Source organism: Haemaphysalis longicornis, unplaced genomic scaffold (assembly GCF_048455015.1).
Source record: "Haemaphysalis longicornis isolate Haplotype H1 unplaced genomic scaffold, Haemaphysalis longicornis Haplotype H1 scaffold_20, whole genome shotgun sequence".
Classification (NCBI taxonomy): Eukaryota; Metazoa; Arthropoda; class Arachnida; order Ixodida; family Ixodidae; genus Haemaphysalis; species Haemaphysalis longicornis.
In genome coordinates this window covers 7,038,021-7,063,230 of record NW_027526296.1, presented here as the reverse complement: position 1 = coordinate 7,063,230, position 25,210 = coordinate 7,038,021, and the positions used below count along the sequence as shown (strand labels likewise).

General features: G+C 48.7%; 2 protein-coding genes across 2 annotated transcripts in view; both read right to left on the bottom strand.

The window, feature by feature from the left end:
- Window positions 1-1,399: 1,399 nt before the first annotated feature.
- Window positions 1,400-6,778, bottom strand: LOC144172381 (iris-like). The gene is made up of 2 exons (XM_077701132.1): window positions 6,687-6,778; window positions 1,400-2,758 (listed from the first exon to the last, which is right to left on the bottom strand). The coding sequence occupies exons 1-2, from the start codon at window positions 6,776-6,778 to the stop codon at window positions 1,426-1,428; spliced, it is 1,425 nt and encodes a 474-aa protein (XP_077557258.1). The 3' UTR covers window positions 1,400-1,425.
- An 11,719-nt stretch (window positions 6,779-18,497) lies between these two features.
- Window positions 18,498-25,210, bottom strand: part of LOC144172338 (calcyclin-binding protein) — a 29,341-nt gene continuing 22,628 nt past the window's right edge. The window contains exons 6-7 of the mRNA XM_077701097.1: window positions 24,279-24,373; window positions 18,498-19,501 (exon numbers count right to left, since the gene is read on the bottom strand). Coding sequence (XP_077557223.1) covers window positions 19,324-19,501; window positions 24,279-24,373 — 273 coding nt within the window. The 3' untranslated portion in view covers window positions 18,498-19,323. The remainder of the gene's footprint in view (window positions 19,502-24,278; window positions 24,374-25,210) is intronic.

Sequence of the window (25,210 nt, the reverse complement as noted above, 5' to 3'; positions counted from 1 at the left end):
CGCCTCAATTGCTGTCGGATTGCCTCCGTGGATCACACATTCCTTGATGTCCGCTTGGGTATATGTGGGCGATATGTTATAAATTATGCCCTTGACGGTGTTGTCCGGCGCCGCACGATATGCAAACACCTCGTACTTCTTTCCACGCATGTTAAGTTCCCTGACGTTGGAATACGCCTGTGCCCTGACTAGGCACGGCGTGCTCACGACCAGGATGTTCTGCCCCGGATTGGGATACGTGATATCCTGCCTGAAGGCGCTCAGGTCTATCTTGGCTGCCGTGGCTAGAGCCCTGTTAAACTCCAGCGGCTCCACTTCTCTTATGGCGAGGCCCCCGCGAGGCCTAATGATAATTTTCTCGGTTTCCGTCGGCATGCGCGGCATTCTTGTCGTTCTTGCGAAGGTACGATTAACTTTTTGGGCAAACTGGGCCCTGGTAAGGTTAGACCCTTTAGCTTGCTTACCGGCATTTGGCTTGACCTGCTGCTTGTCGGCTGCCGAGACCGGTGTTCGCTCCTTCGGACGACCCCGGCGAGTGACCACGGTCCACCCGGCGCACTGCACCGTCGATTCGTCGTCGCCCGCGGTCAGCGTCCCGCGTGCACCTTGTTCACCATCGTCCGTAGACACTTCCATGTTCACCGACGCCCGAGGGGCCTCACCGTCGATGACCGACGCAGCGCCCGGCGTTCCGGCGAGGAGGGTGGTGTCCATCGCGACTGCCGAGGCCGACGCTGGGCCTAACCGCCGGCCCGTTAGGGCTAGCTGCCGCTCGGCCACGTTGAAACTTCAGACTGGCGTAAAACACCGAAAATAGGGAAGATTCCCAAAATTCTTTCACCGGACGGTGCCGGTGATCGAACTGAAAAGGTACGTACACTTTTAGAAGAATGGGCGAATTTCTTCCGCATTAAATAGCAATATTTCACGGAGCCGAGGTGAAACATGTGCGCACTCGGCGACCGCTCGCAGCGCCCCCTCCCCCGTTGTGGAGAGACCGCTTCCTTTCCCCTAGGAAGAAATGGATCGTCACTTTTCATTCTGTGTCTTAGGTCTTAAGAGTATGTGAAGAAGCGATGCGATGTGTTTCGACCTTTTCCCGTTTTCCTAAACATCTAACATTGAACGGAACACGGCTCGTGGGTTTTTTTTATGCTGAACACTCTTAGGTTTTACTGAGCCTGCTAAACCGACTTTGCAAGCATGATCAAATTTATTTCCTTCCGAAGAGGATATAGCATTTTTCTGTCTTTGTGAATGTTTAATTTCTATACATAAAAAGAACGTTTTATTCGATAAATACACACAAAAATTTAGACATTTTCTTCAAAGACTGTTTTGTGCAGTGTCGACGAGCAAATAAACTCAAATACTATAATTGTTTCAGAAATACGCGCAGAGGAGCAGCGCCTAAATGAAAGACCGCTACGGTACTGTAGCACGTGGTGGCTTCGGCAGACGTTCAGGCTTGAAGAAAGGCTTCACCTTTCTCACGGAGCCCATCAGGAGCACGGCATCGGGGTGCTCGCACCGTACTATGTACAAGAAGGGCCGGTTCACCGTGAACTTCTGGTGTTCCGTGCTGGGCTGTGGCGGCGATTGTTTGCGGCTCACGCGGCCTTTCCAGCTGGTGCGGAACGCAGCCGCGTGCCTTGCCGCCGACACGGACACGCCCTCGCTGACGCACACGCCCGATAGGTCGGCGACTCCCTCCTGGAACAGCGCGTTTATTCCCGCCGAGGGCAGCACTGCGGCCAGGTCGATTACGGCATGTACGCGGAACTTCGGCAGGCTCACATCAACGCCCTCTCGCTTTTGCAGGCGTAGGATACACTCCGCTATTGCGTCCGCTGTCATCCGCGACTCCAGGGCATCCAGGCCGTTCAGTTTCAGCGGCAAGAGTATGATCAGCGACCGCCGCTTGTTCTTGTAAGGCAGCTCGAGCGCAGTGGCCTCTAGGTCCGCGCAGTCTGCCATGCGGTAAGAGCCGGTCTGGTGCATCATGATCACAGGCCGCGGAAAAAACTGGTCCTTGGTGCAGCCCCCATCACCCTCCGGGATCTCGTAGAAGACTCCCTCGCTGACCTCGGCCGGGTCGAAACGACGCCGCCATCGGCCCTTGACGCCGAGTGCGCAGAGCAGGACCAGCTTGGTGTGCTCTCCCACGCATCCCGAGGGCAGGCACTTGTAGAAGTCGCAGCTCTTCAGCAAGGGCACCGTCTCCACCAACTCCGCTTCGATCTTCCAACGCTGGTGCACTGCGTCGTTGACGAAGTCGTGGCGTCGCCAATTCACGCGTCGACGCCTCGGAGCAGGAATGGCGATGATGCTGCCGCGGGAGAACCTCGAGAAAGAGCGTCGGAACGACGCCTCAAAGTCCGGTCTCAAGATCACCCGGCGGTCCACGTGCAGGCAGCAGGAGTAGTAAGTCGTAAAGCCGCGTTGGGCGTCGTCAGGGCATTCTGGCATCAGCCGGTAGTCTCGGTGCGCGAAGTACTCGGCCGCACGGCTCGCTCCTTTGTGGTCGGGCTGGGGTGGCCAGCGGAAGCGGCGCGCAACTTGCTCGGCCGACTCTCCGCGGGAGACCGAATACAGGAACTGCAGCACGCTGGCGATAAGGTAGGGCGACAGGAGCACGTTTTTCTCTCCATTTTGGCGTCCGGACCGCGCTGCTCGATACAGGTCAATGGCAAGTTCTAAAATGGCGTGGCTCAACTCAGCGTCGTTTTTCCGTTGCGAAGGGCGCCTGCCTGGTGACCTGCGTAATGCAAAGGCGACGACAAACACATAAGGGCCGACCCGCGCACACCACGTTGTTTATATAGTTCATGCAACGGAAATATTTGGGGGGGAAATTTGAATTCTGCAAGAAAACATCCGAATAGCAGACAGAGCAATCAGCGCACCTGTGTTGGAAGAAACCTCGGTGGCAGAGTAAGTTACTTATCTACAACTGCGTGTCTTTTTAACAGCGGAGCTGTTCTACATGCCATTATCGCCGTTCCAGAAAAAAATACCAAAAATGCTGAGGGCTCGTGAGCGCGGGACTCGCAGCGAACGCCAAGCGTCCCCGGCCCGCGCAGTGGGTTGGAGGAAAAAAAGAACTCCAGTGCTGTCGCCAAGCACTACCGCGCTTGTAAAGGTAAATTAGCTCCATAGCTAATGCTAAAGCTGAAAGACACCCTGCTTGGAAGAGGTAACAGCGGCCGCCGCATTCTCTAGAAGCCATTATGGATACTTGCAGACATGGCTACGAATGTGTCACTCCTTCCCGAGACGACTTGCAGATCCCGCCACCGCTGCCTCAAGTCCATGACAAAGAGCTAGTGGAAGCCTACAATGATGAGGATGACTTCGCATCCACTACTCGCCGCTAAGTCTTCGACATCTTCGATACATATGACAATGATTACTAGCCCCGCAACTATGAAAACAATGATACTAAAACTTAACAATGTGGCCGGCAGTGTTCACCCACAACAGTTCCGCCATTTAGACTTGCGCGTGACTGAGTGCAACCTTCCGTCAGTTAATTTCCGTGTTTCTTCAACTCCGACAACTATCTCGTTCCAGAGTATGTCTTGAAGCTAACCATGTAAAAGAGAGCCGCCTTCAGCCCCGGCAGCGCTTTCGGCATGCTAGGAGAGATGGGTGAATAAAACTATTCTGGTCAAGTTGTGGGTGCGCATTCAAACCACCAGAAGTAAATGCGGCCTATAATAAATATTGGTTGGAAAGCATACGGCACAGACTTTGTACAGTAACATTTTTCACTGAAACGAAAGGTGTACAACTCCCGGCGATGGCTGATGCGGCAGAAACTTGGGGAATTTTTAAGGCGAAAGCTGAAAGTTTTCGCCGTATCTGCGAAAAACTCACGTCGTTGCTGTCCCGTCAAGAAAATGGTCGCCGCTGTAAAACACGTGTGCTCCGAAGGGATTTGAACGTGGATCTCCACAGTAGATGCCCGGTGCACTACGTCGATCTCCCCATAGTGCCAGCGGTGGAACAAAAGTTGTTTTTATAGACGATAGTCTTGCTTGGGCTACTTAAACGCAGAAATTTTGCTCTGTCTGTCTGTCTGTCTGTCTGTCTGTCTGTCTGTCTGTGACTCGATTCAGCCACCCGGCCAAAGTGAAACAGAAGCCGCGCAATAGTCTTATATACCCACAGCCAAATTTGAACGTCTAAGTCCGGTGTCAGTGTTCATACTTGCCAAATATTTGAAAAGGAACGAGACATTACGCAAATATAAGACAGAAATTCAATACATGAGTGATATTTGCAGTGTTCCATTATTACAAATTCACGGATGCTTGGCTTTTGCGATAACAAATAAAATACTACATCAACTGCAGAAAACCGTCGCGTGCTGTTGCTCGCGCTACCTGGCGGCTTTTAAAAAATCAAAATTCGGCAGCAACGAAAGGTCCCACTAGATAGGGTCCACGTTCCGCTTGGAACGCTCGTGGAGTAGGGCAACGTGATTTTATAAACGCTGTACAGTAAAGGCTCGTTAATTCGAACTCGGTTAACTAGAACTGACGCTATGGTCCCGCCAGAGCCCTGTCTACTTCAATGGGAGAAACCTCCCGGTAATTCCAACGTGTCGGCATCCACAACGGTTAATTCGAACTGGGTTTCCACAAGAAGTCGACCCAGAGTGATTACTGTGTGTTGCAAATCCAAGCCAAACCAAATTTGCTAGAGATGCATGCAGAGCAGCGCAGAGGCTGGATGTTACAGCACGTTATTTCTCAGCAGATGAGAATTGTGACGCTGCGCTGGAGCTTTTCCGCAAGTTCCAAGCGATTCTCATGGAGTCATGACAGAAGAAATGCGAGCACATGTATATTTCCGATTACTTTCAATTTTGGTTGCCTCGACCCTGCCTAGTAAACCAACTTGTTTTCGCGCATAAACAGCGTTATTATTTCGACATTACGCCTCACTGCTCACCAGTGATTTCCCTACACCCCCCCTAGGGGGTGTGTAGACCCCCCCTAGTTTTTCTGGACACCCCCCCTTGAATCCCCAAATTTCACTCTTGTCAGTCCTTGTATGGACCTTTTTCAGTATCGATCTGCGCACGCGCGGGCTGCCCGTCTGCTATTCTCGGCAGTCATCATCATCATCATCATCATCATCACCAGCCTATCTACGCCCACTGCAGGGCAAAGGCCTCTCCCAGTAGCCTCGGGCAAAATAAGCAAAAGTGCGCCCACCGAGCTTGCTGTTAGCGTTGCACGTATTTATTTCCTTTTTTTGGACAGCTCGTGGCAAGTTCGTATGTGCACACAAAAAAGGCTTTCAAAGGAAAGGGGCAAAGTGGTTTGAGGCTGACCACGCTGCGAGCACATTGCTACCAGCCAGGGAGTAGCGAAAAGGAAAAAAAAAAGTAAAGGAAAAGGGGAGCTTCAACGGCCGCAGATTAGTCACGGAAACTTTTGCCTGCTACCGTGACATTCATATGAACGGTACGGGTGACGGGTGGGTGCGGGAGCAACTGCAGGACGAGAACATTTTGTGCACGAGTTCTCCGAAACCCAGATATTTTCGGGGGTGTGCCTTACTGCCATTTTTAATACGCCGAAGTGGAATACCACGCAAGTGGAATACCACTTGCTTGAAGTGATTTTGGGAGTGACGTCGGGTGCCCAGGGAAAAATGGTCCAATGGAGGCAGCGGAAACGCGAGTATGCAGGACAGTCCCACGGTCGAGGGAAGTTTATTTAACTAGTTATTTAACTTAACTTAATTATTTAACTTCATTATTTAACTAGTTATCCTAACCTAATTATTTAACTAATAATGTAACGTATTATTTAACCTAATTAATTAACTTAATTATTTAACTAGTGGGATAAAAAACAGCTTTTCTAGTTTATGAACCCCCCCCCCCCGGGCCATTGAGACACCCCCCCTTGATTCGATGCCTGGGGAAACCCCTGCTGCTCACATATGATGCCAGTGCCTGTTTCGGGCGTACAACTGACTGATGCATTAATTTCGTTGTCTTTTCGGCCTCCATGAACATTATTTACCAAATCACCTGCCACAAACGTGTAGCGGCGTCATAATTCGAAATAACCAGTCGAGAGGTGGCGTCAGCGCGGGCAGAACATGCGGGCAGAAGTATGCTTGTACCGCATGTCTCCACGTTTAACACGCCAGATTTGCTGACCGAAATGCGCGGTTGAATAGCATGGAAACCCCGATCAATCATTCTGGATTCGGCAACGTAACTTGGTTCATTATCCAAGGAACCACCAAAACGGTGTCTAAAATACGCATTGACAATATGTGCTTATGTCTCGTTCCCTCTTCCGTTACCCATTAACATTTGGCTGGTAATATCGAGTAGACGTTTACCTCTTCCGTTAAATTGAATACTGTAAGATTGGGGACAGAAAACATAATAGCGTGCTAACATGGTTGCTTGCGCTGCCATCATGTGTGCCCAATTAAATGCGTTGTCGTAAAATGTACCTTTCAGTGCCGTTGCTGGACCTTCCCTCGGATTCGAGCCCTAGTAACAGAGGCCATGACGGACCGCGACGGCTCGGCGCTTGTGTCAGTGAGGTCCGATTTGTGGACGTCACCTGATTGGAGGACGTCTGTAGCGATGACTCCTGGCTCATGGCGCAGCCAACATAGTTACAGGAACGAGAGACGCATGCAGATACCGGACGAAGAACTCGCCCATTGGCATTGCATGCGCCCTGTGCGCGTGCACATGTGACGACGACGACGACCATGATGGTGGTGGCGGTGACATTGCCGTGAACATACGCGCGTACGCAGAAGTAGATGCTGATGAATTTGCCGTTGTTTCTGCTGCTGATAATGATAGTGAGTGCTAAGAGTGTGCTTAGGAGGCTCAAAGCATTCTGATCTGTCTCTCGTGAAGGGTGAAACCTCCAGTGCGGGCCTGCACACGGGGAAGCATATACGTCAATGGCGGATCGCTAGCGCGCGGGCTCGGCATCCTCGAAGTTGAAGGGCGCCGTGCTAAAAAATGAAAAAAAAAAACATAAAGATGACGTCGCAGTGCATCCGAAGCGCAGCGCGTTCCTCTTTTCGGCAACAAAAACGTGCCGTACGCAAAAAAAGAAATGGCGCAGCTTGCACTATAGTGGTACGAGGCTGGAGAAATGCCAACGGATAGGCACCTACTTTTAAGCTCTGAGCGGGCGAATTAGCACTCTTCTTGCTCGATTCCTGGCCAATCCCCCGCGTGGGTATGCGCCAAAGACGTGGAACGACAACAACAACAACAACAACAACAGAGCTGGAGGCCCATATCTCACTTCGTCGGAGCGCCGACTGCTGCACTTCACGTGTATTTCCGAACTTGCCGCTGCAAGTTTTCCAGGACTGGCAGGCCCGTATAGTTTTGCCTACAGCGCTTCACATCTCTCCCAAGGTGGACCGCGTTAGCACGCGCTTGAACCGGCCGCAACCTGCTTCGCGAACTCGGCGTCTGGGGTTCCCACTTGAGGCGCGAAAGCATGTGAACTGGCGAGTAGAAGACCAGCGCTATATTGCCTCGAACCATGCATTGTATTTGTTTATTTGTTTTGTTTTTACCGCCTGGCTGCACTCGGCTGTGTTATCGGTGTCCAAAGTGAAGTGCGTGCTCCATTCTGTCTTTCTTATGCCGCACAGGTTATCTCATTCAATAGGGAGAATGTTTCGCCCTAACGTCACTAGCCTAGAATAGTCTCCTGTGATCTACAGTGTTCTCTCTGTAATTCGACTTTTCGAGGAACACCCGCGCCGAAAGATAAATGCCCGCAGAGAAGACGCCGCGGCATTCGAATCGGCAACACTCGCCTGCGCACATCACTTTGTTAACTGCTGCTTCGCCGCCTGTGTATTCTTTGAGTGGATTGGGGAGCACAAGTTCGCTTCAGTAAACGTGCTTTTTTTTCAAGACATCTGCGTCGTCTTTGCGCCACGAACGCTACTACAGGCACAGTATTTTCGAGGCGAAAGCTCACGTGCGCTCGGTATTACTGCGAAGCAGTATATGTCTCACCCCGCAGTTGAACATGGAGCATGTTCAAAACGTAATTTTTGCAAACGTTCACAACTATCGTGCATAAAGAACGAGCTGAACTATTGTTGCAGACGCGAATCCAACACCCCAACTAAGCTGTTGTAGTGTTCATTGAAGAGATAACGTCTTTATGTCTGCTTTGTACAGGTTATAAACCTTGCGACAAAAATGGGGGAATTTAAGAGATGGAGATGCTATTCCGACGAGCTGTCCCCGAAATGGCAGAAGGGAAGAAGCTGCGCTTTCTGATTCGGGGCGTTAAACAAGAGGTCTTCGCTGGACCCATTCGCAACCTGCCAAAAACCGTCGCTGAGTTCGTGACCAAGGCTTCCATGATATCGAAAGGACCCTCGAGACCGACCACTCAACGCGTTTTTGCCGAAACCCCTAAACGCCCCTGGATAAGAAGTTCAACGCGCACTGGGGACTTCTACGCTGTCGGAAGCACACCGCCAGTCCCAAGCTATCGCCTACGCCAAAGCTGTTCTTCAACACCGCCCAGCTCCGACTCGTCGTCAGGAGTCCCCGCCGTACTGCCGTCCACTGTCGCCCGCCCGACCCCCTATACGCCTCGAGCTTCGCGATCGCTGCGCCACCTGCCGCCGCTTCTCCGCAGCGCTTACGGGATGTCCGCAGCGCAGCTGATAGCGGCTCATGCAGTGTTTTGGTTCTCTTTCGCTTCTTTTTGCCTTTCCGCGCCCTAAACATCTTGTTATTTTAATGTCTGTAAGCAAATAGTACGTTTAGGGCATTTTAAAAAACAGCTGCGTCCTGATTAGAGTTGCTAGAGTGCTCGAACGCCAACAAGAGCTGACCGGGGACGCGGTACTGCGCGCTTCTTCGCGTCGGCGACGGCAGCGGCATATCACCACTGTCACCTCTGAATATCTCAGGCGCAAGTGAATTCTATTGACGCCTCGTTTAGACCTGATATTGGCACAGTGAGAGGTAGGTTTCGTTTTGCAGCGCGGAGAACGAATTCGGCCTTGTTTTTAATGTATACGTCGTCGAAAAATATCATTCGGGGAGGTGATTACTTATGTATACCTGGCAATAACTTGTGCCTTTTATAGAAATAGAGGCCACGTGAACATGTTAAGTATATCCCAAGTCTATGGGTCGTTAAATATGTGCTCACTCCCGCCTGATAGAACGGACCAAGGAGAGTTCATGAAACCACAGAAAAATAAATGGTCTGCCGAAGCAATGTTCGTGCGAGAATGAAAAAAAGCAAAAAAACAGTGCAGCTTCGCAAATCCTAGAGACGTTCGTCTTACCTTAAGCAAGGTTGAACTCACTAGACCAAGTAGATGCGAATGCACTGATGTTTTCCAAGACAGGGAGGAGGAGGAGGGGGCACTTAACTGTCGTTGTGTACAAATGCGGAGCGAAATCAAGGAAAGGCCGTTTTAGTAAATCACACACAAGCTGCGCGTTCACCTTTATTTTGTTTTTCTACTTTAACGAACAGGGGATCACTCGGCGGACACATTTTTTGAAGTACATTAAGGAAGCTTTTCACAAGCGATGAAAGGTGTCGTTGGATTGAGTGTGGTATCTGATAAGGCCCCCTGACTACACTTTTGTGCTAAATTCTGCCGTCTCCCTGTGTCATATGATGATGTTTCCAAAAAGCGTTTAGTCACGGCCGCGGATATAAACGGAAGATATATGTAACCGATGACTGTTTGGGGAAGCTCACCTCGCGACAAGACGACCCAGCCGTAAATTCTTTGTTCTGACTTCCGCATGTAATTTTGCTTTATCAATATTACTTATTGCGTAGAATGTCCGTGATATTTATGCCACATTGGCTTGTTCAGGGTAGTGGTCAATATCCGAGATATGAAGCGTAACTGCTGGGCTGTCAGGTATGAGTGCTCCGCTAGATTATGAAAGCACACGAAACCGATTTACATCGTAGTGTGTAGCCGTGGCATGAGCGTCTGAACGAACGCTGCTTACGGAGTTACTGTTAGTAAATTTCAGGGCAGTGGAATTACAATCAGATCAGTGCATATATGCCGGTTTCGTGACGTACGCCGGCTTGTGACACACACCTGGCCCTTATGCGAACCGAATGTACCAGAGTAAGATCGCGTCAGAAGCATTTACACTCTCGCAAATGCACCCCGTTTGCGAACAGAGTGACTGGTCCACATAAATATGTATTTCCAACGCATACAAACGGGAAATATCAGTCGCGAACGTGCCTCCAAAGCAACGGCGACAGTGGTGAGCGGGCCGGCAACTCCCGCGACTGCTTTCGAAACGGGCCGCTAGGGGGATTTCAGTGGCGCCCCTAGCGCTCGAGGCGTATAGTCCAAAACCAGATGCCGAAGAAAACCGCCGTGTGGCGAACGCCCGATAATCGTCCGCTGTGCTGCAAGAGCGGAGAGGCCTACCACATCTATCGTCGCTGCCCGTATACAAGAGACTCGGACTGTGTGGTTTCTCCGTGGGCGCACCCCGCCCTCTCCCTGGCCAACGACCACGTGAGATCGACGAGTATCTATCGCAGACCAGCCGAAGCCCAGCCCGTTTCAACTGTTCGCCGTCGTTCTACCCATACCAATCTCCGAGTCGCCGTAGCAATGCTGACTTCGCACGTTGAAGGTCCCCTAGCCCACGCAGGGGAAACCTGGGAAACGACCGAGCCTGCCGACGCAAGTGCCCGACCGTCAGCACGCACAAGCCGAGATACGACGCTCCGACGCAACCTGAATTCCAGGATCGTGTGTGGGTTCGGACTCCCATCCGGCGATACGGACTCAGTGAGAAGCGTCTGCGACGGTATTTCGGACCCTACTTCTACAACGTCTTGGCCAACTTGCCAACGAGGTGATCCCCGACGGTGATTCTGGAACATCACGACGACGCACGCGGCCCCAAGTCATCCACTTGGTTCGCCTAAAACTTTACTACGCAAAATGACGGATTTCTACTGCGAAGCCGTATATGTCTCACCCCCCCCCCCCCCTCCCCCAGTTTTCATTCCGGTGAAGCCGATTTACTTGGCACCGCCCCGCGGCTCCTCCTTGCCGCCGCCGACCGCTCTTTCACAACGGTTATCCTAATGGTTATTCCCCTCGCCACCACCGATGACTCTTTCACAAGTTGCGCCGTGGGCTGACAGCGGCCGCGGCGGCGTTATCAGATGATTGGGGAGAATCAACAGCCACGCGAATGGGTGTAAAAACGCCCGAAAGCCACCGCCACCGCCCCCGAGAATGTAACCGCCGCCGTTGCCGCCTCAAAGTACACCTCCCCGACTAGCTGCGGGTCCATGCCGGTTGAACGCAACTTGCCCCGTTTGAAGGCCGGCGTGAGCACAGAATTCTTCAGCTTGAAAGCCATTCCGAGCAACATTGTCGCGTCCGCGGCCCTCGTTGACCAGCTGGTTATAGTTATTCTGGCGGAAAAATAATACTACATCTAAGTCTGGCCCCATATAAAGTATTTCTCCCTCCCTTCGCCAGTGTATTTCACGCCCAACTGTGCGCCCATCACCGGTTGCCGGTTTAAACGTGCACGGGTTGGGAGTGCAGAGAGGGGGCACACCGATGCCGCACCCGTTGTGGTGGTGGGAGATGAAAACGTGGGAGTCTCATGACTCAATGCGCCCTGTCAGCTGTCCTCCGCAATCGAGCGGTTTGGGCTTGGGTTGATGTGTTGCGCATACAATTGCCCACGACTGGGAAGCGAAAGGGACACCCACGTGTTTGTACGAGAGAATACAGATGGAGGCCTTCGAGGTGTTAACTCGCCATGTGACGGACGCATGCCGTTCCCTTGGAGGAAGAAGAGGGGAAACTGAACAAGCGTCAGCCAGAACAGAAGTGTGAAATTGGCACGAAAACAACGGAAAGCTGCTGTCGCCTCCGGTGCTGCCTCAAGTTCCAACTGGTCAAGTAGCTGCGAATCCCTCCTGGATAAACAGCAACTGGCCCGCTTGGAACGCCGACGAGGGCCCATATCAGTTGTTCAGCTTAAAGGGCTTTCAGGGCGCCATGTTCGACAGTGTATTTATTTATAAGCAACCGCTCATGATCGCGGTTGCCGGTTTATGCGTGTTCGGACCGTCGTTTTATATTGGCATCGGGTCGATGCAATCTTGGAAAGTGGGGGGGGGGGGGGGGGTAATGCCGCGAACTATGCATTGGATTTGTGTAGGTTGTGTTTTTGCCTCCCGGCTGCGCCGAGCTGTGTTATCGGTGTCTAAAGTGAAGTGCGTGCTCCATTCTGTCTTTCCTATGCCGCACAGGTTATTCATTCAATAGGGAGAATGTTTCGGCCTGACGTCACTAGCCTAGAATAGTCTCATGTGATTTATAGTGTTCTCGCTGTAATTCGACGGTTCGAGAAACACCCGCGCCGAAAGATAAATGCCCGCAGAGAAGACGCCGCGGCATTCGAATCGCCAACACTGGCCTCCGCACATCACTTTGCTGACTGCTGCTTCGCCGCCTGTGTGTTCTTTGAGTGGATAGGGGAGCACAAGTTCGCTCCAATAAACTTGCTTTTCTTTCAAAACAGCTGCGTCGCCTTTGGCTGAGTGACATTAGGGGACGCCACGAACGCTATTATGGGGAGAGTGTTCACGAGTCGCACGCTCACGCGCGCTCAGTATTACTGCGAAGCAGTAATACTGAGTTTTCATCCCCAAGTTTTCATTCTCCCCCAAGTTTTCATCCCGGTGAAGCCAATTTACCTAGTACCGCTACGGGGCTGCTTCATCGTCGTCGGTGTGGATCCCCTGGAGCTATGTTCCAGTTTCCTTTTTCTGCTTCCCGTAATAATATTGTGGAATTCCCGTCTGCTGCCGATACATGGGTTTTTACAGGAGGGGAACGGACAGCCGCACGTTTGTTTGCTATATTAAAACTCTATAGTCTTAGGTCCGTATCAGCTAATTACTGGGAAGTATATGCTCAATCGTAAATGAGCACATTTATTTGTTTATTACAATACTGCCGCTCTCGCCGCAGGTGGGCGTACATATATGGGCACGTAAGAACATAGCTGAACAACTTTGCTTGAGAAAAAAATGCACCCACACACATTTACACATAAAAATGCACAAAGAAACAAGCAGATAAAAATGGCTAACAGCTTAGCTCAGCTTATCCTGGATATGCAAGGTGAAACCTTGGTCTAACCTGGTTAAGCCTTCGTTTCACTTGGTTAACCTTTGATTTAGCTGCAATTATTGTACTTAGGTACACTGTATACCCTCATCGTTATGCCAGGTATGACGACTCTGCTTTTTGTCGTGGTCCCACTTCCGGTGTTTTGCGTTGCGAGCCGAACGGCTCGGTCTTCGACGCCAGCTTCGGCCGCTTGGCATTCCGTACCCTCTCCAGTGACCTAGGTCACCGAGCGTTATCCCCGAGATGTTCAGAAGCCCCTTGCCGACGGCGACTCGAAGCCTCCTGCTTCAGGGCAAAGCTCGTAGAAGACGGCCCGGCCTCGCTCTCATCTGACTAGTGCGGCGCTCCTCTAGCCAGGCACGCGCCGAGTCACGTGGTCAGGCCGCGACCCGGCAGTGGAGAGCGCTTGCGCCAAGCCAGCGGCGAGTCCCGTGATGCTCTAGATGCCAAGGCTACAGCGCAGCTGCGGTAAAATGGCGATCGAATTGCTGGCGGCTGCGATACTCAGCTCGACTAGGTTAGTAGAGCTATGCTTTAGAAAGGTATACAGTGGTGCATATATGCCAAGTTCGGTGATCGTGACAATGAGTGTTAGTTGTGTATTGATAAGTCTAGCATTTGGCCGAACTCAGGTAACGAGTCTGCACGTATTGTCTATCTGCAACTTTCACCAAGAGTGGCGCCATCGCGTGGTGGCCGACTGAACCAGTTGAAGATATGCCGTGTCGTCAGCTGCAGTCGCTGCACCCAAACATCGGTTCTTCCCTTTGCTTACGTTATGTTGCCTCCGCGACAAACGCCACTTATATTTTCCATCGCTGACCTCATTGTTGGCTCTGAGCATATCTTTTGACCACTCAGTTCATCGTGCTGCCTCCGTAGATCACTAGATAGCTGTCCTGACTGCTGTGTGGGCAAGTACCGTAACTACACAATTGTAGGTCGACCCATTTTATTGAAATTTGAAGAATCTGAACTTGGGGCTTTGACCTACAAGCGAAACTGAAACGTGTACCGCTGTTGACGATGCAGCGGCATAGTTGCAACTGTGCATTTGCTTTCTGCCTCTACCTATGATGTATTGTAGTTATTCCGAATGCTCATTTGGGATACTTTTCATTTCTGCTCTTACTATGATAATGGTAATACATGTGGCATTTTCCCTTGGCAGTTTTGAAGCACTCCCATGAGCAGCGCTTCGTTGCTAGCGGTCCCCGGTGGCCTAATAAAGAAACATCGCTTGACGTGGGCATAAATAAGTTGTTCAAGGACTTTTCGCGCCGCAAATAGAGTGAGTGACCATCGGCGGACAATCGATCACTCACACCAGCCGGGCTCACTGTGAAGAGGGCCACCCTGGATACTCTGCGCTAGTGGGTGCTTTCCTCATAGTCGGCCAGTCCACATGATGTAATAATGCGGTCTTTAGCAGAGGGTAGGCTTACACTGGATGGAGACTTGCTGTGGGATCGCAGCAGCTGTGACGGCGGCAGCAGCACTAGTGATGACGATGACAATAACAAGGATGAGCTCTAGGTCAGGTGAACAATTTATTTTGGTGGTGGAAAGTGCTTGTTTGTTTTTGTTTTTTGTCTTTTTTTCGATGAGCAATGTGAGGGTGTCGACCTAAATCATGTAAATATGGTACGCGGGATAAGACACCGGGGATTTTTGAAACCATCGTCCTTCACCTCAATTTCGTCGCGGGCTTCTGTTGCACCAGACTCTTGAAGCACGGCTGACACATGAACACTTTAGAGAGGCAAAGAATGACTCCCAGCACACGGAAACAGCTTCCTCAAGATCAGCACGAGGGACCGGGCCGAGCAGAGGACATCATAGCGAAGGAGACTGGGGCGGAATTCCGAGTTGCGCCCGTTTCAAAAACATCCATTTCCCCTAGGTTTCAATCGTGACGTAGATGCACTTGCGAAGCCTCTGAGCAATAAAATGCACAGAAACCTACTTGTGCTGCTTGCGCAGCGGCACCTCTGGTTCGTCTGCCTTCAGTCAATCAGGGCGAGCTCAAAGTGGACACTTTGAAATGAACATGGAATGAACAAAACTGAGAATTTCCCCCCTGCAGATGCAAGCGCAGACAAGCAGAATGAGCTACATTCGATATTACTCCATCATTAGTTATTGGCATTAATTAAAAGAACGAGAAGAGAGAGAGAGAAAGCTTTAATGAACACTGAAGAGGTTAGCCCCACAAGCGGCTTGCTACTACTTCAGATGGGGGTGAACATAGTGAGGCGAAAAAAGAAGAGGGGAAGAAGCAAGCAGCAACAATGAATAATAGGGAGAAGGAAATAAAATCAGTTCGGAATACAGAAAAAATTGACAGCGCTAGCAGAAAAAAAAAAAAAAGAAACTCTAGATCCCAAGGTCAAAGAACCCCGATTATTCCAGTCAGAAAAAAAGGTTGAGAGCATTTGTCTCTTGTGCCACGTCAGCGTGATTTTGCCACAGACCAGGAAAGTGACACAGCTCTAAAGAGTTTCCGTGTAGCAGTCGCACAAGAGTTCTTTCAGCCTACAAAAATACATACCTTTTTTTTATTGCGACGTGGATAGGTCTGGTACGCCTCAAAATGATTTATTCTAAGATGTAGTTGTTAAACAGAAATTCACAGCTACTTTGAGTATTGTAGAGTGTGCTGCGAAGGTGTGCACGCAAGTAGACAGGAGGCGCCCTCGCCCTTGGATCAGTGCTAGCTCCTCTCCACTGTTCTCCATTGCGCCCCTTTGCAGCACATGGTAGAATGAAACTATTCGGAACAATATCCCGAATAGCCACGAATGTCGGTTGCAAGCCTCAAGCTCAACATGTGTTAAAAAGGCAGAAGAGGTTCAACCAGTAGAAGTGCCACATGACTAACCATTTACAATTTCAAACAGCTGCCCCCCCCCCCTCCTGTACAGCACGTTCTTTGTAATACCAAAAACCGAAATGAACACTTGACCGTGTTGTCAGACCAGTCATCGATCGAGCATGTCGTCACTTATAGCAAATCGTTTCTCTGGCACAAAGTAATTGCTCAGGAGCTGTAGCAGTAGGTGGTGTTAGGACTTCAGAAATGGTGAAAACAAGAAGCTGTGAGGGGCCCACGAGAAGATGAAAACAGTGTGCTGGCTGGCTCTCGCTAGCTCAACCATGTGATCCATGTGGTGTTCAAAGTGTGCGTCCCTTTCTTCGCGTTCGTTTCTTTGTTTACTTCGAAAGGCCGGCAGGCAACACTTTGCACCACAGCTTGCCAGAAATCGGTTTTCCTAGTCCGTGGTGCATTTGCTCTGCTATACCATCCCAGTCACATGTCACATGGTGCAATTTCAGCGCCGCATGCTCTACACATAACTTTTGTTCCATGCTTAGCAGCAAGCAGAGATTGACAGCACAGTGGTAACACACTCCACTTTTACTCTGGAGACCCATGTTCAATTCCCATAGGATCTGAAATGTGTTCGCTTAGAGGAGCCATGAAGACAAAATACAAGTTGGGTTTATTAGAAAGACTGCTTAGTCCCGACAACAATGATACCAATATCATCGCAATCTTCAAAAATAACGGAGATACGAAAGAAAACGTGTGAAGCAGTCGCAACCCCCTAGCCTATTTCCCGCAACTTTTCTATGACGTCACGGAACCTTATTTGTGCGATTGGCGAACTGACCTGTTGCGACGACACATGACTGGACGTCTGTAATGTGACCTCTAGTTCCATTTGACTGCATCACTTGAATGCTGACGTGCAGTTGCCGCACTGAAAATTATGTTTTATTGTTGGCCCGTGTGACGTCATTCTTGCTCGTAACACGTCACTGTGGTGCAAATTTTGAAACTTTTTTAATACTTCTTGTTTTTTTTTCGTTAAAAAACATCTCTTGTGGCTGTAATGAAGCTGAGTGACATACTGAATCTTAGTTCTTTCAAATTAAACGAAGTTGTATTTTCTCTTCATGGCTCTTTTAATCTTCATAACAGCAACCACTTGCTCTATACTCGGTGACAACTTAAGAACGGCACCGGAAGTTGCCTCTGTGCCTTATCACCGTAGCCGGGTGTTTCTCCGCGCGGCGCAAGTAGGGCGTTACTGGGAATATTTTGAACATGGTGCGAGCCGTTCCCGCGATTTTTTGGACTTAATATGCTTATAAACAACTCCAGTGATGACAAACAAACTGCGTGAGACAGGGCAGACGGTATCACGCATTCATAGCAAACCCCTTTCAAAACGCACGTGCACCGACGTCACGGATCCGGCGCTTTGGCGGAGTGATACACTACATGAGGTGGTGCCGTTCTTGAGTTGTAACCGAGTGTAGTAGCAGACAATGCCACCCACTTTGCATGGGGGGCAGACTGGTCTTAGAGCTGTTCTTTTTTATTTACAAACCCATTTTAATGAAACTGCACAGCATTATGAAGTTTTTTGTGCCGATTTCAAATCCGCAATTAGACGTTATGCAAGTTGAATATTTTTTGAAATAATTAATCATTACTAGCCATATTTTCGGTCACAATTACAAAATAACCGCTCCATACAGAATGGTAGTTACCCCATAGCTAGGCAGACCAATGACTAAAGAATACAATGTTGGAAGAATTACAGAAATAAGACTTAGCGCAGTGAAAGACACAGGCAGTGAAAAGGACGGGACGGGCATGTCTTTCACTGCGCTAAGTCTTATTTCTGTAATATGAACCATCGTCAGCAACACATCTTATTGGAAGAATTCTTCTGATTTAGCTAGTATTTTCGACCATTTTACAACACACTAAACACTCCTCCCACACTCTGCCAGAAATGGCTCAATTGAACACTAATTTTCCAAAGCCTCCATTTGAAAAATTTGTTTCAACACTGTATTCTCCCCTCGTTTAGGTATCAGAAGCAAAAAAAATTGCAGTTGTACCTGCTCTGGCTGCCGAGATATCCGTGAGCGAAATGCTAGCTTCACGTTGCAAGAAAAGTGCCGTTTCACCATTAAATTCTGCGCAAACTAAACTGTAGAGTGCACTTTAAAACACTATTTACAATAAAACATGGTGCCTTATGATGAGGAAATCTGCAGACTGATAGAAAAATGGATGAGGATGCCACAAATGCCGTATTCCAGAAAACGATTTTTTGCCGGCTTTTCTGCCCCAAAAACCCATCTCCCCCTTAAGGCTTTTGACTTAATTTTAAATAAACAGTAGGAAACACTGGTATATTCTTTGAACAGAAGCATTCCGACACAAGTGTGCAATGATAAATAAACACAACCAGGAAGGAAAAAGGTGCCAGCATATGTACATTTATTTTTAACATTCAAATAACACACACACACAGCGACACAGCCCCAAGTATTCAAAACTGGCATTCTGCGCCCACACGCGCATATAAAACTTTAAAAAAGAAACAAAACCTTCCCTGCTTCAATCTGAGCAAACAATGGCTTTCAGTTTCTCTTTATTGAAAACTAGCTACAGTGACAGAGCGGACTCAGAGTCACAGGTCCAACGCGTGGAAACGAAATATGGATTCAAAACATATTTTCCATCTCGTCCTAGTGATGAACCGGTATGTATGGTTACAATGCATCTCACCCTTCCAAACAATGGAAACGATCGCACTATGCACTGCTGCCTGGTACCAAACGGTGCTTCCCCTGTAATTACCGCAATGCAAAAATACGCAGACAACACCACCTGCCCCACAACACTGCCATAACCTTCGTCACATTCAGCAAGCTTGAAGGATGATGCGTCTGAGCTCTTTGGTGTTTGATCACGGCTGGCGCTCAGCAAAGCTTTCACCCTGATCTCTACACATGCACGCACTCAACCTTGCTCAACACGGCCAAGGTTACAAGCTCCAAGGTTGCGGATGAACGAACGTGAGCCCACTACCATGCCTTCCGAGCCAGACACGTCCATAACCCACACTGACCCCAAGAGCTGATGTTGAAGGGCAGAGGCTGCTGAACGCTTCAGCCGCAGGCCTCTGTGGCTCCTTCCCCAACGCCAATCGTCAAACGCCAATGACAGCCAAGCTCCCGCAGTTGTCGATGTGCTCCGCACTGTGTCAGGTTCAGTCGAGCGTCCAGGAGGAAGGGGTCATCCTCTTAGAGGGCCCCAAAGTCCCCCAGGCCGCCGCCCCCCGACTGCTGCTTGTCCCGGGCCTCCGTCCAGGCCTTGGCAATGGTGCGCTTCATCTCGTCGTCGCCCTCGTCGTACATCTGCTTCATCATGTTCATCAGTGAGGCGCTGGGGTCCCCGCTGTCCATCTCAGGCTTGGGAACCCTGCGCAGCACATCAATAAGACAACCAACGCGTTAGTAAGAAAATCTGCAGACAGTGTGGCTCAACTATAGTGCATACAATGAATTACTTCCAGTGGGCTGCCAAAATTTTGATAGCCAGAGCTTTACCAAACGCACCACCCCTCGCACCAAAATGCATAGAAGGTTTTATGTTTCCGAAGCGCACTTCTTTCCACACACCCTTTCAAGAACTTAAGGCAGTGTTTGAAAAGCTACAATGGCCAGCAGCCAATGAAGCAAATTAAATGGGTTAGCCAATGCAGCGGAGCAATCATGCCAACCTGAGGGAAAAATCGAAATGCAAAAAGAGAAATATATTTACGGCCAATGCGAAATAGGGGAAATATTTCTTTGTCACATCCCAAGACTGTTTTGGTCTTTTCTACTTTTCCTTCCAATGCTTTGGGTAATATTTCTCAGATTCAGATTTATTTCACGTACAAGTACATGAGGTGGTTCGAGAGAAAACAGCAATACTGCAACCTGACAAAGCTCCAGCCTCCTGGTTGCATAAGCAACAGTGCATAAAAGGGAGACACAACAAAATAATTCCGTCTACACTATTTCACAGTAGTCTTTGACACAAGTAGCAGGTACATTTTTAGCACTCAAAAAACACTATAATAGTATGCAACACATCGCAGTAGAATCTTGGTAGTACTAGGGAAAATTGCAGCAATGTAAACCGATACATCAATGAGTTATTTTCCAGTAATGTTCATTATTATTACTTATAGAAGCATGGCACTTTAAGCATGCTGAACAAGCCTGAATACTTGTGAATCAAAGCAAACATTTAGTGAGCTCCAATAACAAAATACCCCCGCGATTATTCAGCCCAGCGGCTGATACCAAAACAGGTTGCATGGCCGATAATACCAGTAATCTGACTTTTGCCACTGGTTGTTGCGAGTAACATTGGCAATAACCAACCCCCCGTTCACTTGCATATAACTTCTAATTGAACTTGCTTGACAACACAACATTTGACCAACACCGAAACGAATCTTACTACCATTCTTCATGAGAGAACCTGCTCAATAATGCTTAATTTCATGCTTTTAGAGAAAACATATGCTCAGCCGTTCCAATTTAAATTTGACATACGCACGTACACCCTTCGTCAAAATTTTGTGGGCCAACCCTAAGCCTTCTCAACCACAAAGAATTCGAAGAATCAGTGTTACCTTTAACTGTGACAAAAATATTTTAAGGCAGTAAGAAGAAAGAACTCTAGGTTTCCCGCATAAAAAGTTTCAGCCTCACTCGTGATGTAAGCTAGTACATTGAATTTTTTGCAGCCGGCGCGTTTCCGGCTTGGCCCACAAAATTTTGTCAAAGACTGTACACGCCTTACTGCTTGTTACAAAAATAAGCAAATTCTACTAATCCTGTTTCAACATTCCCGATTTGCGATGCAACAAATAACTGTGTATAAAAGTACATAAGGCGGCAATACCCGCTAACATGCTTTTGGCATTTTGTGCATTTAAAAGCGGCTGCTGCTGTCACCAGTGGTAGAACTGAATTCACTGTACAATAGCCTGCCATAGAGGCCAACTTGCTCTACAGTTTAGTGTGCCCTTGAATGGGTACCTTGCCATTTCTTCATCCTTTGCTACACACACAGGTAGCAACAGTTCACACACAAACGTTTAGAATAGTTAGCCAACCAATTGCCCCTTTGGTTGTCTCACATTTCAAGGTGTTCTAAATTATGCTCCATTCATGCAATGCAGCACAAGCCGCCTTGACAGCCTCGCTCGAGTGAAATATGTTGATGTGGTAAGTATTAAAGCGGCCATGACGACAAAATACAAGTTTGATTCAATAACAGGGCTGCTGTGTCCCGATAACAAAGACGCCAATTTTATTACAAACAATGTTCTTAGTGCTAACCCGTATTAAGTCACCCCTGCCCATATTGCTTCACCTGAGAGCAACGTTTCGAGTTTGTAAATACTTGTTTCGTCTTCTTGGCTAAAAAAGCATTCTTTCGTCTTCTTGGCTAAAAAAGCATCCTTTGTTGCTGGAGTGGATTTGAGAGAGTTACTAGCCAAGGCTAGTCCTTTCAAGCTGAAGAAAGCTGCATTTTGTCTTTATAGCCCCAGTGAGATGTTACCTCACAAGAGCACACATTTCGATTTTTCTCCCCTATGCCATTCATAAGGCTGCAGTGCTGCGGTGGCTCAGAAAAGATGTCTGGCCTGCAGGTGTGGAACAGGGTACATGGGCTTAGGAGCAGCCAAAAAGGCCTTTTGTAGCAGGCTTGGAGCAGACAGAAATGTCATTTGGAGCAGATGCAACACAGCATTATGGTGCCTCCTAAGCTCCGTACAGGCCCTACCATTTAAAACGTTTTATCGACCTACCGTACTATATCAGGCATTCTGCTGTGCACTAGAACCTACTCTGAACCAGTAACTTTTTTGGCACTATTTCGGGAGGTTTACAAGATGCGGAGTTATCTAGATTTGGCCCCATCGAGCACGTTGCATTATCACCGTTCAAAGGTCCAACCTCTCAAACAGAGTTGAAAGGGACCACATAACAAGCCGTACTTTGTGTCAACAGCAGTGTTTAAGCGGACTCCCGGCGGCATTCTGCAGAACAAGGAGTTTGCTTGCATTTTTTCGATAAAATAGCAGTTGTAGTGCGGGCGAAGTTGAACATTGCTTTGTCTTTATCGGACACAGCTGTGAGTGTCGACAAACATACGCCGCAGACTACTTAACTAGAGCATGTTAGAAGGCATGATTAATGTTGATTAGGGGCCTAGCAGGCGTGCAGCTAAGCTACAGAAAGTTGCAGCCAACAAAGCCAGGATCGTCAAAGATGGCAACTAAAATTTATGTTCACCACCAATAAGCTACAACCTTTCATGCGATTATTATTCTGCACCTCAAGAGACACATGAACATTTTACTTCTGGTCATTTTCCATTGATTGTAGAGCAGCAGCCGACACCACAAACAAAAACCATGCAAATGTGACACAGAAACGCAAAGAGAAGGTGGAGAAGGGACGTAATGCCTGTGGCCTTACAACTAAGCCAAAGCCAAATTCCGTAGCCACTCATAGAATTGATGACACCGAAACCATAACAGAAGTGATGAAACCGAAAACGCAATGTTTCAGCCAAGTGTCAGGCATCGGGCATCATGGCATCATCTCTGTCAAGTCTCGATGCCGTTTATTGCAGGAACCAGAAAGAGTCCAGCTGCCGGCTGCCGCTAAAACATGACGTCGTGTCAGCTGCACGCTCTGGCGCGCCGGGACTTCGTCTCCCTCTTTACCATTCGTGGGCACATGCACCCTACCAAGGCACCTAGCGTACCGATATGTAGCAATCTCATTGGTCAATTCAGGCGCTGTGGCGCGGCTCTGGTAAACAGGTTCGGCGCAACAGGGGTGGTTCGACGCAGGATGGCACAGGACAGGTCAGCAAGTTTGAGACTCAATGGTGCAAATGGCGCAGCTGGTCCACCCCTGGGCCTGATACTGCACATCATTACCAAACGCATACACAGCTCATCACGCTGTCGCTGTTGCACTGTTGCTACCAACTTGAAGCTGTGCTATGGAAGTCAGGGGGATGCTTCTGCAAATGATGTGGGAGCGGGGTGCACTGATTGCAGGATTGGCCTCGAAGATGATCAGCTGTTGAGCTTTTGTGGTATCCCAGGTTAAACCAAACCACCTTGCCCTAAGGACTGCCACAATTTCTACGAGAAAGCAAGCGCCACGGCCACTACAGCCATTATTGACAACCTTGCGGAAGAAAGGAAGGTAAGGCTACAGCTATACTTGGTTGCAACTTAAGAACGGCAGCGGAAGTTGGCGCTGCGCCTCATCACTGCAGCTGCATGTTACTCCGCGCACCGCAAGTAGTGCGTTACTGCGAGTATTTTTAACATGGCACGAGCTGTTTCCGTAATTTTCTGTACTTAATATGCTTATGAAGTACTCAGCGACGGCAAACAAACTACACGAGAAAAGGCAGACGATATCACGCATTCACAACATCTCCGTTCAATACGCACACGCCCGTTGACATCCGGGTCCGTCGCTTAGGCGGAGTGATACCGTATATGAGCTATTGCCGATCTTAACTCGTTCGCGACATGATACCAGTTAATGAACAACATAAACAAGTGCTTTAGAAGCGAGCCAGACTGACGTCAGTGCGATGTTTTACGAGATCATGAGGCTGCTACTCACATAGCAGGAGTGGTCTAGTCCAAAGCTATAACACCAACTTTCATGTTACTTGAGTGGGAATTTGGCCGCCTAATATAAAAATAAACTTCAAATTGCATTGTTTGAAAATTTCCGTTTTCGTCCGCTTTCTGAATTGGCGCACACTATCTAGCCACTCTAGAGTTGTCGTATAGACGTGAAATTTTGCACATATGGTCTTTATGGTGCGTAGAGTCCGCAAATATTGTCATAAAATAAAATTAAATAAAAATATGTTGACACTATTTGCCAATTCTTTTTTTCCTGCTGAAGAAAGTGAAGATAAAATTGCAAGGTCCCCTAAGCACTTATGATGTAATGAATGGGAAATGGCACTGTTCTATTGCCAAATGTGTTCCCTCATCATTGTCATCATAACAATCCTTTGCCCCCTACGCCTTTTTCCTTCTCTACCTCTCAAAACACTACCCAAAGTCGTTGGGTGGCTGCAAATTTTACGACCCCATCCACGCTGACAACAGTCTTCAAACGTGAGCAGCAATCAAAAAGAAACCCACTTTGGTTCCTTGGCCTTCTTCTCAAGCTCGGTGACGTGCGACCAGTTGGCTGTGGACGCCTTGCGTAGAAACAACGCCACCATGTCTGTCTTTACCTGGAACGAAGGCGCGGAGCAATGATTCCACAATTATTAGTTCTTGCTACTACTCACACAACACAAGGCAACAGTTAAAGGAGCCACAAAGACAAAATAGAAGTTTTGTTCATTCAAGAGACTGTCTTTTCTTCAATGGCAATAAGATCAACGGCAACAAGATCAACTTTATTGCAAACTTCAGACATAAGGAAGTGGCGACTCACTGGCCTCTTTCCAGCAATTCCTCTATGACCTCAGAGAATTTCATTGTTAGCGCGACTGGCAGGTGCCTACCTAAGCCACTGCCAAGAAACTAGGAGTGTGCGAACACCGAATAGCAACTTTCGAATTGAGTATCGAATCAAATTCGGAAAGAAAGCTGAGTATCGAATCAAATATCGATTATCAATTTTTTTTACAGGCCTTGATGTTTCAATGACATTCTTTTTCAACCTGGAGAACGCATTTTCAACTCGCATCGACAGAACTCCAGGAATCCCGAGCAAGCACGATACACATTTAAAGAAACACCCCTACTTGCACTGGAGTTGCTGTACTGCAATCATAAGCAACAACCATACAGCGCCTCAAAACTCAGAAGCGAGTACTTTGCAGGCATGAACAATAAGATGCACAAACACAGCACAACCACAGCCATGAACCACGATGAGGCACTTTGGGAGCACCTAAGCAGCGTGAAGCGTGAACAATACGTAGCGGACGGAAAGCTCGCACTACAGTCACCGTGGAAAAGCCTGGGCTATCCACTGTGGTCTAAAAAAACAAGTAAACATGCAGTAACCATAGACCAACCGCATTCAAAACAGCCAAAACTGCTGTCAAAACAGCGGCAGT